This window comes from Oreochromis aureus, linkage group 20 (genome assembly GCF_013358895.1).
Source record: "Oreochromis aureus strain Israel breed Guangdong linkage group 20, ZZ_aureus, whole genome shotgun sequence".
NCBI classification, from domain to species: domain Eukaryota; kingdom Metazoa; phylum Chordata; class Actinopteri; order Cichliformes; family Cichlidae; genus Oreochromis; species Oreochromis aureus.
Window position 1 is genome coordinate 9,298,489 of NC_052961.1, and position 19,143 is coordinate 9,317,631.

Here is a 19,143-nt window from a genome sequence, read left to right on the forward strand (position 1 = left end):
ATAAACCAAAGAACAAACTAACAATACTCACATGGCTCCTACATCAGACTTAAATCTTGTGAAATCTTGTGAGTCAATCCATCCACTATGTTGCTACAGGGAAGTGGCATCTCCTTATGCACGCTTATAAAAGAGAGTGGCCAACTGAAAGTTAAAATCATCATAATGTGCTAAATGTTTCAAATACATTTCAAGCAATTTGGGTTGTGACAAATGCAGGACATTTACTTATGAGATAGGATTGTTAAGTTAATTAAAAAATGTGTGATTACCAAGAACATATTTGGGGTTGGGGGAGGGGGCAGGCTTCATAGCCAGCTTGATAGGAGGTGTTAAAGTTGGAGCTATAATCAGTGACAACATCCATAGATACAGCTGTTACAGGACAATGTGAAGGGCCGGTGAAATGTCATCCTCTGTTGACCTTTTTTTACCAGTAAGCAAACAAGTATTGATGTAGAGAGGCAGGACACCTTTTCTGTTCAGTGCGAGAACCAACTCCTCAAATCACTTCATAACAACTGAGGTCAGAGCCGCTGGGTGGTAGTCATTTAGTCATTGTATCTTTTTTCAGCGCAGTGCTTGTGATAGGGCTGTCCACAGGCTTGGTTTAATAAATTGATGGCTGCTTGTGAGTGATTGCCTGTTGGAGTCAGACTGTGGCTGTTTGCAGAGAGGTTGCTTCCAACAAGCCAACTTGTGCGACTGTCTTCCAAACAAAAGTTGCAGCCCAGAGTTTGACGGTCTTGCATGATTAAGGTTGTCAGGTTGTCATTCTTTTGTAGCCATTGTAATAAGTTTTAAGGTTTTTTTTTTTATTCCTGTTGAAGTTTTGAAATAAACTAAGATGGTTTCTAAGAAGGTTTTTTTTTTTATGTTTATTGTCTGTCCTAAATGGGAAATAAAATAAATGACCTGTAGCTGCAAAACACCTGAAAATCATGCTTAATAAATCTTTTAATAAGTATTTTTTTAATACTCTTTTTTTTCTTGTTAGAATTTTCCATTTCCCAAAATGAAGTTAACTATTGTTATAGTTGCCAGGACATCCTTGTAAAAGAGATTTTCTAATCTCAATGGATATTTTTTTCTGTTTAAATAAAGATTTTTTTTTAAAAAGTTGTTAACTATAATCCTTGACATACAATAGATATATTACTAATTAAAAAATATTTATGAATGATTAACAAAAAATAGATTCCAGTCATGTTCAAAACAGTTACGTTGTTTACATTTGAATTCTAGATCACTTAGACATTTGGAAATAAACGTCCTTGATTGTTAGCAGCATTAAATCAGTCTACACAGCTGACATGGACATTTTGAAATTTTGTTTCTCTTTCTTCTTTCTGCTACACAGTTCAACAATCGGAGAGGACACAGGTGAGAGAAAATGTTCTTACGCTGGGTTCGTATCCATTAGCAGACAGCAATACTGGAGCTGACACAGGAAGTATGAAATTTGTGATTTTCCTGTTCTCTGTTATAAAGTATGAATTATTGAGTTTCTATGCACTGCACATGAGAAGGGTAAAATGACAGTTTCACGCCATAAAAGCGGCACTTGTTAATTGAAAGCACAGCCGTGCTGCAGAAATGTTCTGTTGTGTCTGCACCATGCTTCATTAAGCATGACATTTAATGTGACAGCTGATTTCAGTGTAGGGTCACGTTGCCATGTTGTTGGTTAGACTGGTGGTCTTCCTTGAGTTTATGCACCACTTTTAGTAGTTTGTGTCATGGCTGTTTAGTGGCGGAAGACATTGATGTCCAACAACTGGAACGTTTAGTGGAGATGCTGACACATAGGGAGTGTGAGGACCTCCTGTCTGCCCTCTCTCACCCAGAGGAAAACATATTTGAGCACCTTCAGCGCCTCTCACCAGAAAACAATCTGCTAGGTCTCCAGCCTCGAGCCAAGAGAGAGGCTCCTTCTGCTCCAGGTTAGCTAAACTTCTACATCTGAGGATGAGAGCAACACATAAGTCACAAGCTTCTTATTTATCCATTAAACATTAAGTGTCACTCTTCATTTCAATGCAAAAATAAGTTATAGAACAAATAATGCAAAGTTAACTTTTTAGAGAGAGATGAAAAGACACTATGAGCTGTAATAAGGTACAAAGACAAAGCGCACCTTGAGACCTGTCTGTTTCTCACACAGCCAGCTCAGCTTAGAGAGTTTCTGGCAGCAAACTGACAGTCAAAGAAAAGTCTTTCTGAGGGCCATATGTTTTGTGTTTACTAGATAGTGAAGCCCAGTGCCAAACGGCCCTGACAGACTGGCTGCTGAGGTACGGCGAGAAGACCTACTATGACAGGCTTTCACGTGCCTTGCATCACATCGGCAGAACAGACATCGCCACTGGTGAGAATAATGGTGACTCCTGCCTCCTGTAGCATGGAATCATTTATTTTTAAACAGAACAACTGTGTTGTGCTACTAATGTAATGGTTTTCAAATTAAAATGGCTGACTTTTTATACACAGTACAGTGTTGTTGATAGGAACAAATCCCTATGAGCAGACATCACAGCATGTCCCTTGACAAAAGGAAATTAGAACAAAGCCTCATTTGGGTACATGGCAGTGTATTTTCAAAATTGGTTTATTTCGGTCAAGAAGGCCTCCTCAAGATTTTAACAACAGTGTATAATTGCTTCATTACTCTGAGATTTATTTTAATTGGAACTTCAAAAGTGGCATATTTTGCGGAATGCCAGTCTTTGGCATGTGCTGCAGTCCAGTGTGCACACAACTCCACAGCCGAGTGGCGTTGGGTAGAGGGAGGTGTAAATGATCTGACAGAGGACTCAGTGGAGCTGACACCAGCCACAGAACAAACCATCTGCTCCTTTCATCAGCAGCTTTGGAGTGAAAAAAAAAGACAAGGAAAGGATAGGAAGAGATGAGCTGGAGTTTGGGGTGGGTTGGGGTGGGGTGGGGGCCTTGATGGAAAAGCCTGGATGCAAAATGTAGCAATTATCTTACACTTGATTGCATTTCTGAAGAGATCTACTCATACATCGAAACCTGAGAGATTCATTTTGTTTTATTCTGAAGGACATCAGGAGCTCTCCTGCTAGAAGTAATTATGGTTATTGCAAAAAAAACAACAATCAAATCCAATTTTACAATCTTTTATAGGATACGTAAACACATTCATACCTTGAGATGCAGAGAAATAATGATCGATTGTGTTATTTTGTCTTCACAGAAGTGGGGAAGAACATCAACCAGGACAAAGCCTTGAGCCTGAAGCGCTATGTTGAAGATTATCACAAATATGTCAACTCGTTAAACTTTGTTTCAGACACAAAACAGCAAAAGCGCGGACACCAGAGGGTCAGAAAAACAAAGGGTACTTATCTCAAAGCTTGAATTTTTCACTTTTGAGTTTGGTAGATCATAAAACAGGAAAACATGATAGACAACTAAGTCTTAGCATCTGTGTCCATGCTAAGCCCAGATACTGTGACTACAGATGTCCAAAGGAGATTTCTGGGTTATTCCTCTGGAGACTCCATGAATGACAAATGGTATAATGTTTCACTGAACCCTGAATCTATTAAGTGTTTAGATGAGATGACAGATTAGATTTGGTGGTCGTGGGCATGCTTCCAGCTCATTACTTCTTAGTATCAACACTCTCGCTATACAAGTCATATTTCCCAGGACAGTTAGGAAACCCAAAATGTAATTATCACCTGTCCATTTTGTCAGTCTCCTGGGTGCTTCATTCAAGTTAAAACTTGACAGAAATGCTCCCATAATCCTTTGAGATGGTAAGTGTGTCTGTCCTGTTTGTGCTGTGTGTGTGTTAGTTAGCGATCTGACATGGCGTGACCTGGATCTGATTGTGGAGCAGGTTCGCGTCCCTCCATACCAGAAGGGGCCTTTGGATGTGGCTCTGCCAGTATTGTACGGTCTTCTGTTGGGCTTCGGGGGCACCTTGCTCATAGGCACAGCTTTACTCCTCATCATTGTCCACATTTCTCATGGAAGGCCTCAGAACTGTCACTCCAGAGCCACCAGCAGTTCCAGCAGTAAAGTCATGTGATTTGGGGAGCTTCTGGGATGTCAGATGTAAACATTTCAAATATCAAAAATGAAATAAGTGCACAAAAATAAAAGCTGAACATATTTTGTCTTCTTTGGTTTTGCTGTTCTGGTAAGTCCTGCAGAGAAACATGCCCTAAACATTTAATCATCACCAGAACCAATGCAGGACCTAAATATCGATTTAAAATCACTACTGCTAATTATGATAAATGTGACAAGCATAATGTAGTTTGAGATAAAATAATTATCCTTGTGTGTATTGCTAGACTGGTAAGTGTTATTGTCTTGCCAGTGGGTAGATGACTGGTACTGTGACAGATGCGCTGGAACCCAGCCCTTACACCAAAGGTTGTTCCGGTGTTACTGTGATAGTGATGCCACTTTCCATTTCCCCTCCAAGTGACGGCAACATGCCCGTCTGGCATCGAAGAACAACTAATTATCCAGCCTGGCGCCTGCTTCCCCGGAGCCTGCCGATACCTCCACAGGCAATCCAAAAGACTAATAACAATGACAATGCTAGCAGACAATGGAGCACTCTTGGTTGTGATGGCAGCTTCTAGCGGGTGACAAAGCCAAACAGAAAACACAGGGCTATATTTTTTTGAAAGTGTAAAGTGGGAAGGACTCTTAGCAAGCTGAAATAACTTGATATTTGAGATGGAGTAAGTCAGTCCAGAATTGGTATCGGAAGACTAACAAAATAAAAGTGTCTAATTTCAAATTTACTTTGTTGACATGTGCAAGTTTTAATTAAGAAAAGCATTTTCTCCGAATATTTTTTTTTACTTACTCTGCTGAGACAAACAGTTTCATAATTGCAAGATAGAAAACAAGCTCACGGCGCTGGAGTACTTTCGAGCTTCTTGTTTCTTACTCTAACACTACTTTCTTCGTCATAATTGAACTAATTACTTCATTATACAAATCTGGCCTAATGTGCTTCAGGAGTCAGACAGCTTGGATTAACAGTGGCACTAAGCAGCAATTACCGACTATTAGTTCATAAATCAACATTTAAACAAATTATAGTGCCAAGCAAAGCTGTATGAGCAAAGCTCTAAGACCAAAAGTGTGTGCAGAGTTTTGTCTTATTACCAAAGCACTGGCATAAAATCCTAGAACATTCTAAGGGTTCCCTTTACAGTGATGCCATTTGAATTTGAATCTTCTTGTTTTGCCTTAATATTCAAATGCATAAGGCAATTCACACTTCTTTGACTTTGATTTTGAAAATAAAGATGCATTACATTGCCGGAATGTAGCCTTAAACCTGCAGCATGCAGTAATGACATTTTGTAACAGTTTGTCTTTCTCGCCATGTATCTTTAAACAACATTGTGTTTCACCTTCATCGCTTAGCTTCCCAGGTGGCACAGTAAAACTCTTCATGACAAAACTTCCTCTGTCCTTCAGTTTTCCCCTGCTGGCTGTTAGGATCTTGCAGGTGCTGACTATGACAGGTTCACCTGCTGTGGGCTCACCCGTATTTCTGTAACCAGTGGAGAGGAAAGCCAGAGTTCTGTATGCCTGAATGACTCACAGAAACAACATGCCACATGGGGCCTGCATCATAGCTGTGACACTCTTTAGCATAGAGAAGGTCCCACCAGAAAGCTTAGTTTCTAGTTACTTTGTCAACTAAGGTTGACAAAGAAAGCTATGAGCACACCATGATCTTGTTGAGGCATACTTCATAGCTATAAAAGTATACAATGTGGTGCACCATTTTATATTCTATAAAGTAAAGCCTGATCAGGTGATTGGATTCAACCCCATCCTTTAAGATTCATGTCCTTTCCAGAGATCTGAAGAATAGGCCAGCGTTCATTTCAAGCCATTCTCATGCAAAGGATGTAGCAATCACAGATAGCATGGATGAATAGAGAGAGAATGTGACATGAAATTGACATTTGCAGCCAAGACGATGCCAGCGTCTGAAGGTACAGTTTCCAGGCATATCCATTCTCATGTTAAACAGAAGCTTTATTTTTCTGTGGTTTCTTTTGGTTATTTAATAGTTTGTGGAGCAGCTTATCAAACTGGATTCTCTGAGGAGGACACATCTGTCTCTTGTCATTGGCTCAGCTTGGCATAAGGAGTCAAGTGTTTGTCTGGATGAAAATGTAGACGGACTGGATGTAATGCGTGCCAAGGGGACGCTCAGACAGAGGGCTGCGTCCTTGATGTGCTGAGGCTGAGCGTTCTGCACCAGGGCCTCTGGGGTGTGCTTAGTGTCACTAAAGGCTTTAACTTCCCCCTCCCTCCATTTGCATCTTCATTCATCTGCAGGGCCACTGAGGTGCTGCAGTCCCCACTCAACCATCACTCTGCCTTTGCTCAATATATATGGATCACAGGAAACAAGATCACAACACCAGCTCTTTTAAAGTCATACTTTTTTTAATCGCCTCGACTTCAGCTTTCACAACTTTGTCTTTCATGGTTTCCTTGGGGGGCAGGGGATCTGAGACTTCTTCAAAGTTTTTAGTGCTGATCAGACAGGAGGATTTTCTGGGTTAACAGATATAGCCACAGTGCCATCCTGTGGTTATGGCACGTCAATACAGCAATCAACATGATCATTTGATTGCGTTTGTGAATGGGGTTGAACCCTACTTATGAGCAATTTTTAATGGCTATAATAAATGTCCATGTTATAAAAGCAGAAAATAATGCATATTGTCCTTTATCGTTTTAAAGTGAGTTTGTATATTGCGTTTATTGCTTTAACTCCAAGAGCAGCCATAGAAAAGCAGTTTCACCTGCAGTTGTCATCTAATAAAATGCAAGAGAAAGGTGAACAGATGGTCATAATGTGATGCAGTTAGAGTTTTAGTGAGTCAGGCGCACTGAATCACTAAGCAGTACTGTGTACTGTTGTCACAATAAAATGCCTCATATGCCTAAACATAGTAAATGGCCAATGCTGGAACTTCAACTTCCACCATAAATCTCCCTTTAGTTTTATTTTTTTGGGGGGAGGGGGGTTGGGTGGGTTTTTTTTTTTTAAATAATATCTGTTTGCACTATTCTACTGTATAGAATAGTGCATTGTGTGCAGCAGTTTACATGTTTAGATAAGCATGATGCTTTCAAATCAGGGAATGTTATTACATTTTACAACAGATTAAGTTATTTTAGCTCTAATTTAAGACTTTAGAAAAAGCCATCCCAAAGGTAGGTTGAATTCCCCCAAAGAAAGGTTATGAATAATCAAGAGGTGAGCAACAGCAAAGTCATGGTAACATCTGGTAAAGGGTTTTCAGTAATGGCTGCTTGGCTTGTCAACTTATGGAGATAAAAGCAGAAGATTTCTCCTGTGTGTTTCTGACAGGTGTGTTTCCTCTGAGCCAGAGAAAGGCAGATTTACCCATGAGACATCAGGCATAAAGAGAGCAAGCCAAACTGGTCTCAACTGGTCTGGTATTGAAGCCCATTCCTTTTTTCTGTTTTCCACCTTTTTTTCAGCTTTCAGACTTGCATTTATGGAAAATTTTATGGATCGCTTTCATGTAGAACTCACTGGGATGCTAATATGTTTGTGTTAATGATTCTGCTATATTATGCAGCTGAAGCAAGTGGCAATTTCACTAATGCTTATGCGGTTAATGGTCTCAGCATACTCCATGTGACAGGCATTTGTAGGCACCCATTTATGCCTAGTGATGGTCTCTAAAGTCAAGTGTCTGTTGTGCTGAACAGTTCAGTTCTAAAAGTCTGAACATACAAACACTCCATCAGTGTTGATGGAGATCTTCTAAATTGGGCTGTGAGCTTATCATTCAATTCTCAAACTAAATGAAATAATTGTACAGCAGCTATTAAATTATCATTGTGTAATAACACTCATAACACCCCTGATGACATGCTGCAAAGCCTCATGTGGCTCTGTTCTACACTCTGTGTAGTGTTCTAATGAGTTTTCCCAGCACTGCACCACACTGCGTTGTTTTGCATTGTCTTGTCTAATTTCCCCACTAATACTGAAGGGCTCAGTAAGGAGCCAGTATCTATAGTCATCACTCGGTTTTTGGGGGGGTTGTTTTTTGTTGTTGTTGTTGTTGTTTTTAATCTAGTAAGAGACAGGAACGCAAACAGCACCCCCCGCTCTGTTTAATGACTTGATAGGATGATAAAACACCTCACTTGCATACCTGTCCAACACAATAGCTGCAAATCTGTCTTGATTAGCAAGGTCAAATTTGTGTATTTCTCTAAAGATTCATCTTCTTGTTTCATGTTTGTTTATGATACTGTTTATGAAATTGAAACCACACAATTAAGTTGTTAAAAACAAAAAAATAAAGACAACTCTGAGTTTTCAACAGAAAAACTCTGCTGTTTGTAGTTTCAGTCATTTCATAAAGGTCAGTGGCTTTTGAAATAATTAATTAGCATTGCTATTGCTTTTAATGCAATAATGGTAGCGTGTAATGAAAGAATTCAGTGCATCTACAAGTTGATATAGGAGGAAAACAAAAATGGCAAGCAGGTTGAACAGCATCTTCAATCAGACGTGGGGTTGTGGCTTAATTCAACTGTAAATAATTAACCATCTTCCAGTTAGACACGCTGACTTAATGATTTTATGCCTTAATTAATCACAAGAGAACGTTCCATTGTTGGTGCATTTAGTTGCTGCTGAACTACTGGAATGAGACAATAGGCAGCATTAATTAATACCAGATATCACTGGTCACATTTGCTCTTTGCAACTCTGGAAACAAACCCTGTCCAAAGACAATTTGCTGACATTACACAATCAAGATTTATGATGCCCGAGTTTAAAACTAGTTTGTTAATGATGCAGAACAGATCCCCAAACACAGGCCTGTAAAATGCATATGCAAAGCACCAACTGCTGTCAATTGATCAATGTCAGACAACAATTATTTAAATTTACAGAAGTGATATGCTTTTTTCCATCATCCTCATTTCCTCAGATGAGGCTCGCAAGCCCACATCCAATTTGCACAACAGTCTGTGGCTTCCTGGGTCTTTATCCAAGCGCTCCAATTTTAAATCTGATTTTGAAAGGTCAGAGCTAAATATTTTCTCAGGGAAGGCGCTTCATAAAAGCATGCGAGCGCTAAATGACAAGGTCCCATAACTCAATGAGAAGATACCCTCTGACACCATGCAATTAGTCTCAATAGTATGAAACCACTGGGCGTGTAAACAAATTTAATACATAAATCTCTTGGTCTCAGATTTCTAAAAGGAACCTTGTTAATTAAACCATCATGGTCAATGAATGTGCAAGGGGTGTAAAATTAATTTTTATGTGAACTTGCTATTACAGGATTAAGAAGCTAGTGCATTATAACAGCATCTCATTTGAAAAGGGATTTAGCTGGAGGTATTTCATCGTTCAATGTAATCATCGTTTGACCTCCAGAAAGGTTGGGCTTTTTCTACCTATTGCTTCATTGATAAAGAGTAATTATGGAGTAATGTCACAGTATCAAGGGGGTCAGATTGAAAACATAAGGAGTCCAAAGTCTGTTGTTCAATTTGAATACGTTAGAAAGGAATAAAATATGATCCTAACTGTAAACACTGAGAGGGCAGCGAGTTGTAACAACACCAAATAAGAATAAACAGTTGCCCAGAATTCATGGGTGGGTGCATAGACAATGTGAAGCAGTGGCTTGGGGGTGTTACAGTATTTTAACCCCTCTTACTCTGAACAATGCACAAAAAGCTGCAACCACACAATTTCAAAAGCACTTTGCTATGACTGAGATGTTTCTGTGATCCATATATTTATTGCATACATTATTTACTATATTTTGTTACTTTTGTTTTTTACAGTATGGAAGCATATCTACATTAATATTGCAATTAATGTTGAGCAAACTGCAATATTATACAAATCAAAAGATTCTCCTAAAGTGCAAGAAACTACTGTGTATTAAGTCACCTGGTGTTTTTAAGCTAGGCCTGCTTTACACACAAACATGTACATAGGCCTACAGTATTGTTACTGTACAGTAATTTAATGCTCAGTAATGACCACTGAAATTTGACAATGTTACTGCAAATAACTCATTTCATTTCATTTCATTTCATCGTTCAATCATTTATTTTTGAGATAAAAATAAAAACAACACAAATGAACTAACATATTTAACTAAAAATACAAAGTAAATTGATTTAGGCCAACAATCAATATTATCAACATTTCTTAGCACAGGCAAGAGTAAGTAATGTAGATCCTTTCTAAGTTTGGGATTTCTACATGAATGTGAGGGACTTGTCTTAACAGAGTGTTGTTTTTGTATTGCAATGAAAGACATCTTGATACTATAACTGAAACTCAAAAACATAACATTTATAAAAATAAAAAAAAATTTAAAAAAAAACATTAAAAACTGGAAATTAATTGAAAGTGATTGAAATTAAAAACTACAGTCATTTGAAAAAGAACATTTTCAAAGGACTTCATGAAGTCCTCACCAATACTGGAGCTATAGGGATTAAGAAGATAGGTAGCAACCAGGTACTGCTAATCAAATGCATTTGATTAGCTGATGGTCAGTAAGTGTGACTGCCTCTATAAAAGAATACATTTTGACTGCTTATTGGTTTATTCAGGCGTGTGTTAACACAATGCCACAGTCTGCCCTGAAGTGGATGTCCCAGCAAATTCAAAGTCAAACCATTCAGTGTTCAAAGAAAATGGAAAAAAAAAAAAATACCAAGACCTTAGTGAGCATGTTAAATGTTGAACTTAATGAGAGCACCATTAGAAAAAAAACTGAGCATGTATGTATGTTTTGGAAAGGTTGACAGATAAGACTTGAGTAGATGTGTTAGACCACAATGCAGAGAGAACCAGAGAACCACGTCTGGTAAACCAAACATAGTATATCAGCACAAATGGTAAATGGACTGGTTCTTATATACGGCTTTTCTACTCTATCTGAGCACTTATAGCACTTTATACAACTAATTAATTCGCCCAATCACACAAGCACTTTTTTATAAGCTGTTAAGTGCTCACTATAATATTCACACACATTCACACTCTGATGGATGCATCAGAGAGCAACATGGGTTAGTATCTTGCCCAAGGATATTTGGCATGCAGACTGGAGGAGCCTGGGATCAAACCACCAACCTCCCGGTTAGTAGCTGACCTGCTCTACCACCCCAAACAACCCACAGCCAAACAACCCACAGCCAAACAACCCATACCAACTATCAAGGGGGGTGGAGGGGTGACGATTTGGGCGCCTTGCTGTCACCGAGCTGAACTCCTCTGCATTTCAAAGGACTACACAGACTCCTTTGAAAACTTTTTTTCTAATGAGTTATCACATGTACATAATAAAAAGTGCTATATTGGCCAAAGTTAGTACAACAAATGGATATAGTGGTCTATTAGCTTTTGGTAGTGTTGTGTGTGGAAAATGAAAAATGACAGAGAGATTGCCTTTTCTTATACAGTACATTAAAAACATTTATAGTCAAGAAAAGTAGGACAATAATAGCTCATAACCATATGTCAAACAATAGTCAAACTAATTCTTTCAATCAAAATATCCCTCGAATTTAAATCAAATCAAGTCCACACAGGCAGCCTGAAAACAATGAGGCAGAGAAGAAAGAGAAGTGTAACCTGCAGGTGATGAATTAAACACAAACACACACAGACACTTACATGCATTAAGCGATGAAAGACTTTCCCAAGGCTCCAAATTAAAGCTGATGGCCATAGAAACCTTGTAATCACTTGTGGTGCCAATTTGCTGCAGAGACGAAGGGGAGCAGAGGAGCAGATGTGTGCCAGAATACCTTAGGATGATTTCCTAATAGCTTTATAAATCCATTCATGCATCACAGGCATACCAACACCACTGACAGCCTGCTGCTAGACTTGACACCACAGGCCTTTAAGCACCTGCTACACAAACACAAGTTATCTGGCCCACACATTTCTCTTTCTTACAGCTTATACTGGCGCAAGAGGCAACAATTAAGAGTGTTATTTGGTTGTTGTAGCTCAATTCTGCCTTATGGACAATTATGAAGACTCTGGTGCTTAACAGAGTTTGCAATAACAAAGCCATGAAACTGCTGATACTATGTAATCTTCCTTTCACTTATGTTTAGCCTTTTGCAGTTCCTTACCTCCACAGGGGCTTAGCCAGACTGCGCAGCTAGTTGTAGCTCACAGCTGTGGCCATGCACACTCTCATTTAATTACAGGAGCACTTCTGTATGACTGCACAGTCAGCAGTTCACTCCTCAGTTATTGTAAAAGGTAGGCAAACTGAGCCCCAGAGTTCCCTTCATTATCTCCTCAGCACTTGCTTGTTGCTGGTGTCTCTTGCGCTAGTACGTGCCACCCCCTGCCAGTGACGTGAAGTACTGGTTACTGCCCCGATTACTGATCAAGGTAGAGCATTTGATAATTTTAGATAGTCGGATAAAAGATGAAAGCTTAAGCAGAGGACAGATTTTGGCAAGAACGCATTTCATAAATTGCAGAATAATGTCAAGATTATTGACAATATCTTCAGTATGTTTCTTCTGCTCTTGTTCACTTCAAAACATTTCCTGCAAAAATAAAGTGACTCTTAGACACAGAATGTTCGCTTCAGGATTAATAATAAGTAGGTGAACCTGTCATTTTGTATCAGGTTGTGCAAACAAATGTTAGTGTACCTGTTCCAGATCCTTCTCCTCATTAATGTTAAAATCAAGTCCCTGTTTTGCTCCCTGGGCCTGCAGCCAACAACATTTCACATATTTTAGTTAAACAGGCTTGTACACAATGTGATTCTATTAATACTGACACAACATGCAGTAAGACAGTTGGCATACAATGCAATCTCCTTTAACTGTGTGAAAGCAGTTACTCCAAAGTGCTCTTCAAAGACCTAGACTTTTGCATTACAGAACTACAGTATACTTTAAAATCATTTGTTATCAATGCTAAGTAATATTTTTTTTTATCAGTAACCACTTTCTAGGGAGCTATTTTACTTTCTATTTAGAAATGTACAACATAATCTGTTTTATTAATCTTCTGAATTAAAAAACAAATTATCACCTATAATAATTTGCTATTGTCTTCCATGGTGTGTATGTCATGTTAGATTAATAAAAAGGCTGCTCTAGCTCATGTGACAATGAGAAACAATATGAGAGACTAAATCAGATACAGAGCATACAACATGTGCCATGACCTTGGTGTAACGTACAGCTTTGTTTGTTGTGGCGCTTACTCTGTCACAAAACCCTATGATATTTCTGTTTACCTTTGCTGAACCAGATAAGGTGACAAAAGCTGTACTAAGAAGAGGAATTTTTCACTTAAGAAAAAAAAAGTATTTTTCTCCTCTGTTTAATCTGTCCCCATATCCCTAACCTTAGAGGGTTTAAACAGCATGTGTTTGTATGTGATGTTTTGAAAAGGATTTGTCTGATAAGGTTATTTTATGCGGTGAGGCCTACCTTTGAGTAGACTTCCCTCTCTCCAGAGGTCTGCTGAGCAAACAGAATGGCATCATGAACAGAAAGAAAGAGATTACTGCGGGCAATATTGCCATCTTCAAAAGCTCCCCCGGCCTCCAGTTCTTCATACACCTGGGCTGCAAGTAAGGCAACTAATATTACACAGGGACAAAGACACTGTTAAACGTAGTGATTTTGCCTAACGCGCCTGTAGTATTGTAATTACAATTCTCCAAGGCAGGAGAGAAACAAGAGAAGATTTGTGGCTTTAAAGTAATCAAGCATGATAAACTACAGTCACTGTGGATCTTCCCTTTATCTCGCTGGGAAATTGAGGTTACCTGCACAAAATGATAAGCGATGTCTAACTTGTTTTCCTCTGACAGAGCTCTTCACAGAGCTAATGGACTCAGTGCTGTATGAATGATTAGGTCTTTGTTGCCATGCCAACTGCACAGATGAGCCAACAGGTGTGAACAAATGCAGGTAATTTAAGATTTTACCTTGAACGTTAGCCAGGTACAGTTTAATGCCCAGCATCGTGTAGCCCGAGTTCATCTGTGTGGAAAATGAAAGAAAGAAAACCTGTCATAGACATGCATATACATGAACTTACAACGAAACCTAATTATTAATGCTCTCATAAAAAGGCTCGGCTGAACAGCATCTGGCTAACCGAAAATGAAATATTTTAGAAAAAATAAGGCATCCTTTTATGATTCAAAAATGTGTTCAACGCAGGTTAGAAGCTTTTTCTATTTGGACATGTCTCTTACACTTTAACTGCCTCAGTCTCTTTGACATGGGAACATCAAAATTAGAAATTCTCTGAAATTATAATTTGTTTTAATTAACTTAGCTGTTAGACATCAGTTTTATATTATTAAACATAATCAAACCCCTTTCAAGAAACATTTGCTGCCAATTTAAACTATTTTCCAATCTAAAATAACTGCATCTTTAATCTTTTATGGTTACTTTCTGCACCATAAAACAGAATTTAAAACATTTAGTGTACTTATGTTACATTATATTAATCCTATATTATATTAATCCTGATTCTATTAGCACAGGAGAGAACTTTATAACCTTTATCAGTGCTTTTATGCCCATCAGGTCTATGAAGCAGACCCCCGCCAGGTCGAGGATTAGGGTGTGGAAGGGCACTGGCTGAGGCTCCAGGGTGAGAACAGGGGGACTGGATGGCTCTTGGTCAGGCAACTGCTCGCCCAGTTCAATGTCATTACAGTGGAAGTTGACATAGCTTGTAGGAAGTTCAACATTGTTGGCACTGCCATCCTTCATATCAAAGTCATTTTGCAGTTCAAGCTGAGATATGGTCTAGATTTACAGGAAATAAATACAGAAAGGTACAGAAAGGTCACAAGTTGTATTTTCAGTGAATCACCTTTAACTCAGTGGGATATATATCGACAGTTGGATGGCCCATAAATTGCACGTGTCAGATGTCATATGTACTTGATCCTACCTGAGCTTTCATGTTAACCAAAGAGCTGGGTTTCCGCCTTCTTGACGTTTTGTCCTTATCTTGTTTCACTTTTTCCTTCTGTTCTTTGTCCAAGAACTTCTGCCTGGCCAGGATAAGTTTGCCAGGGTCCAGCCCAGTCTAGGTATAAAAATACTATATAAACATCTACATGTCACATGAACACATGGCTAACCTTGCCTGACAGGAAAAGTGGCCATTTTGTCTTACCTTTTTGATGACTCTGTGGCGAAATATTTCTGCATTTGCAAAGTAGATTGGTGAGCAATAGTTAACTATTTTCACACCTGTTACTGACATGACCTGTGGGGTTATTACGAAAAAAAAATGAGTTGCAATTCATCCTAAGTCATTTCTAATGGTTAAAGAAATATATATACTTAATATACCTTGCTGTACATCTTTGGATTTCTGTAGATATCTGTATCCTTAATTTGAACAATTGTTGAACCATTGCGACTGTAAGGATAACATAGTTACAAAAAACTAAAACGGTAGAGCTAAATTTTGGTTCAAATGTACTACGTGTTCATACAGTTTACTCACAACTGTGTCTTGAATACAACTACCAGGATGGAAAAACTCACTCCGATAGCAACACCATAAGGCAAGCTTAGAAAGAATGTGGCCAAGAATGACACAACCCACACACACTAAAAGAGAAGAGACAATAAGACATGAAAAAATATAGGAAAAAACCCCACTGCATTATGCTTCAATAACATATCAAATTATTTAAATTACACAGTCCAGTTTGCTCTTCTTCCATAAGTAAAAGGGATCAGAGAGCTGTAGGAGCGTGTTCTTCAGGTTTACTGCAATCAACGCTCCAAGCACTGACTTGGGAAACAAAGATAACTGAAGTTACTTAATATGTCTCAGTTGTTCTCTTACGTCTGTATGTTTTGTATGATATTTCAGGTTCACACTGTTATGTCCACTTACTTTTGGGAGTGGCTTTAGATAGATTCCCAGGGCGAGCATGGTGACCATTACTACTAGCATTACACACAGACTGGCAAACTACAAGAGAGCAGTAGTGCAGTAGTTAGGAGCTTTGGTAAAAATTTACTGTATTTATAGTCCATACTAAATTTTCCTCAGTAGGTTCCTAGTTATAATTTGAGTATCATCTGCACTCACTTGTGAGGTTCCTCCAGCACTGTCAACAGCCAGCGTTACAGACAGAGCACAGCAGATCACATGGATCTTAAAGAAAGACCCAAGGAAATTGCTGCAGCCTAGAGCCAACATTTCCTATTCAAAAAGACCATTTCAGTGTTGACAAAAGTGAAGTAAAATACACTTCTTACATCTTTAAGAGAGATTCAGTTTTTCAAACCTGGTTGGGATTCACATCATAGCCATGCTTAGCTGCCAGTGTCCTGCCCATAGCTAAGTTGATGACGTATCCGACAATAGCCAGAGAGAAAGCTGTGCTCAACATGTCTTCCCACTGACTCACTGTTGGGAGGATTGGTGCAGGAAATCTAGAAAACAGAGACAAGAAACAAATCAGAGTTAAACATTCTTTAATGACTTTCATGAATAACAGTAGGGCAAAAAAGCAACCACTAATCCTGAGTATGCTGATGTCTGCTTTACCCCAGAGGAATATTGCCCACAATGTCCATGTGGTAGATCTCAGGAAGATGCAGCGGACCTGAGATGGCTGTGGCCACCACCACCTGTGTAAAACAGGAACAGAAATCACACTACATTCTATTATATACTGTTAACTCTCTTATGTGCACCCAGAAAAACATCTGTGCAACAGCTATCTCAAATATCTAAAAGAAAAAATCTTAACTACTTACGACGATGATCTCGATAGGAATAGGGAAAGGAAGTTTATGACGAAAGTGGAAACCTAGTTCTTTCACCACAATCAAAACTGCACTGCTGACCAAAGCAAAGACTAAGGAGGCTATATTGGTATCAGGAAGGCCCAATATTATATCCTTGAGAGTCTGTTTGGAAAGAAATTATTTTCAGCAAATCATAATTTTGCAAAGTATCCGATCATATTTTCCTGTAATAATGAATGGGTAACTTACATATATAACAGCCAGCGGACCACTGTAAGGAGGCACTGTGATGCCAAAGATGTACTTGAGCACTGAAATTAAGATTTGCAGTCCTGCAGCAGTCATGAAGCCTCTGACAAACGATTCTGACAGATAGATGGCTACAAACCCAAACTGCATGAAGCCAAGACCAATCTGTACAGACATAAATCATACTCAGTGTGCAACCTTTAAACTATATCCCATATTGCTTTCAGATTTTACCTTAAAGGACTGAGCTTTTAGTGGTATAAGTACCTGTATGATTGCAGTGAGACAGGCCAGTGTACCAGATATAGCCAGACGAACTTCATTCATCCTGTCAGTGTCCACTACTGTGGCATTAAGAGTGGCATTGAAATGACTGAAATCCGACTCAGGGGCTAGCCTAAGACACACGATTCCCACCATAATGCTGAGAACAGCAAAAGTACCTAGACATAGAAAGTAGGGTGTCACATCTATTTTCCTTGCCATATTGCAAAGCGGGCAAAGTCAGGCTCAGTGCAGCACCATGCAGCTCTGGTAACTTATCACTGTCATCATACAAAATTGCTGTAGATAAATCACTCTGATTTACCTGGGACCATCTGGTGAGCAGTGCCCATGAAGAAATATGGGATGAGGGGGAAGAAAGAGGAATAGAGACCATTGACAGGAGGAAGATTTGCAAGGAGGGCAAAAGCCATGCCTGGAAAGAAAAGAAGCTGTCAAATAAATAATAAAAAATAACACAAAAACTGTTATCCACTCCACCAGCTAGCATCAGTCAAAGGCTGTTATACAGAGTCATCTGAGAGTAGAAGATTGACTGACCTTGGGGAACCTGAATGGTGCCGGCGCTGACCCCACTGACGACATCATACAGCAGGTTTTCTTTTACTTTGTACTTGGGAAGCCAGCTTAGGACCGGCAGATGTTTAAGTAACAAGCCTTTGAGCCTGGGTACAGAACATCTAACACAAAAAAACAAAAAACTGTCTTAGAAGACCTCTGGTTTTCTGCTTGTTCCTTTATAAAAGTCTATAACACACATGTAAACTTGAGTTCTAGTTATGTATCCCCTCGCCATTTGAATATAATACAGAGGCTTATCAGAGGAGTTTGTGTGAGAGAAAAGCACGTTGTTCATGTTGACTGTGCAGTAAGATTGCAGTTCGGTACCTGAAGAGTTTCTTTACTTTTTCTCCAACAGGGAACTGTCGACTCTTTTTGTCAAATTCTCTGTCAAAGTCAGGGAGGTTATATGCCGGCCTGTCAATCACATAACGTGGGCTTTCCTGTTGCATGGCTACAACATAGTAAAATATATTAAGCAGGCAGAAATTTTATGCAATGTCTTCAAAGTGAAATTTAAGGAATTAAAATAGTCATGGTCATTTGGTGTCTGTCTTTTTGTAAAATTTGTCATTAATTCATGAAAGTATCCATATCATGAAAACCCAACAGCATACCTGAAACATCATGATATACTTTATACTTCACCTTTCCCGATACTAAACCTGGCCCATACTTTAAGTGTAAGGTCCTTATCTAACCTTGATGAATGCAAGATCAGCCAAAACTTCACGGGACTAATTAAATGTTTGATCAACACTGGGTAAATAAAAGAGCATGCACAAGTTTATTCAGTCCTCAGTAATACTTTTCTCCATGTAGCAGAAAAACTGATGTTACTTTGAAAAATTCACCAGAATGACAATACAATAAATTATGAATACACAGATATTTTTACTTTTTATAGTGAACAGATGATCCAACAGCTGTCAGTTGTAATTGTTGTAACATTGTTCTAAACTGTTAAACACTAAACAGGAAAAGAAGAGTTTAAAGAAATAAAGCTAAAAAGAGAAATAACTGCATTAAGAAAATGAAATTAGATTTAGCCTTTTTGTTTAATAAATAAAACTCCAATATGGTAATACTGTGTGTATTAATATATCTTATCAATATCACAACCTAGGGATATTACATTACATCTCTTACATATAACCTGTTAATGTAAATAAGCGATTCCTAACAACTGGTGTATGCCTGTAT

At 38.7% G+C, this 19,143-nt stretch overlaps 2 protein-coding genes across 5 annotated transcripts; one reads left to right on the plus strand and one right to left on the minus strand.

Moving 5' to 3' along the window:
• The first annotated feature begins 1,235 nt into the window (after window positions 1-1,235).
• LOC116322035 (transmembrane and death domain protein 1-like) lies at window positions 1,236-4,133 on the plus strand. Of its 2 annotated transcripts, XM_031742011.2 has the most exons (5): window positions 1,238-1,383; window positions 1,752-1,943; window positions 2,249-2,368; window positions 3,218-3,361; window positions 3,825-4,133. In XM_031742011.2, the coding sequence occupies exons 1-5, from the start codon at window positions 1,314-1,316 to the stop codon at window positions 4,058-4,060; spliced, it is 762 nt and encodes a 253-aa protein (XP_031597871.2). In that variant the 5' UTR covers window positions 1,238-1,313; the 3' UTR covers window positions 4,061-4,133. The 2 variants fall into 2 exon arrangements, with proteins under 2 accessions (XP_039460818.1, XP_031597871.2); XM_039604884.1 differs by lacking the exon at window positions 1,752-1,943 and having other exon boundaries at window positions 1,236-1,383.
• A 1,354-nt stretch (window positions 4,134-5,487) lies between these two features.
• Window positions 5,488-18,392, minus strand: LOC116321960 (solute carrier family 26 member 9). 3 transcript variants are annotated; one of them, XM_039604783.1, is made up of 20 exons: window positions 18,268-18,392; window positions 17,920-18,059; window positions 17,684-17,794; window positions 17,362-17,537; window positions 17,095-17,259; window positions 16,855-17,007; window positions 16,643-16,725; window positions 16,380-16,527; window positions 16,181-16,294; window positions 15,983-16,060; window positions 15,782-15,877; window positions 15,584-15,690; window positions 15,427-15,496; window positions 15,248-15,340; window positions 15,020-15,157; window positions 14,620-14,871; window positions 14,034-14,088; window positions 13,531-13,667; window positions 12,739-12,798; window positions 5,488-5,554 (listed from the first exon to the last, which is right to left on the minus strand). In XM_039604783.1, the coding sequence occupies exons 1-20, from the start codon at window positions 18,390-18,392 to the stop codon at window positions 5,543-5,545; spliced, it is 2,313 nt and encodes a 770-aa protein (XP_039460717.1). In that variant the 3' UTR covers window positions 5,488-5,542. The 3 variants fall into 3 exon arrangements, with proteins under 3 accessions (XP_039460717.1, XP_039460718.1, XP_031597768.1); XM_039604784.1 differs by lacking the exon at window positions 5,488-5,554 and adding an exon at window positions 11,688-12,630 and having other exon boundaries at window positions 13,531-13,563; XM_031741908.2 differs by lacking the exon at window positions 5,488-5,554 and adding an exon at window positions 11,688-12,630.
• Between the last annotated feature and the right edge of the window lie 751 nt (window positions 18,393-19,143).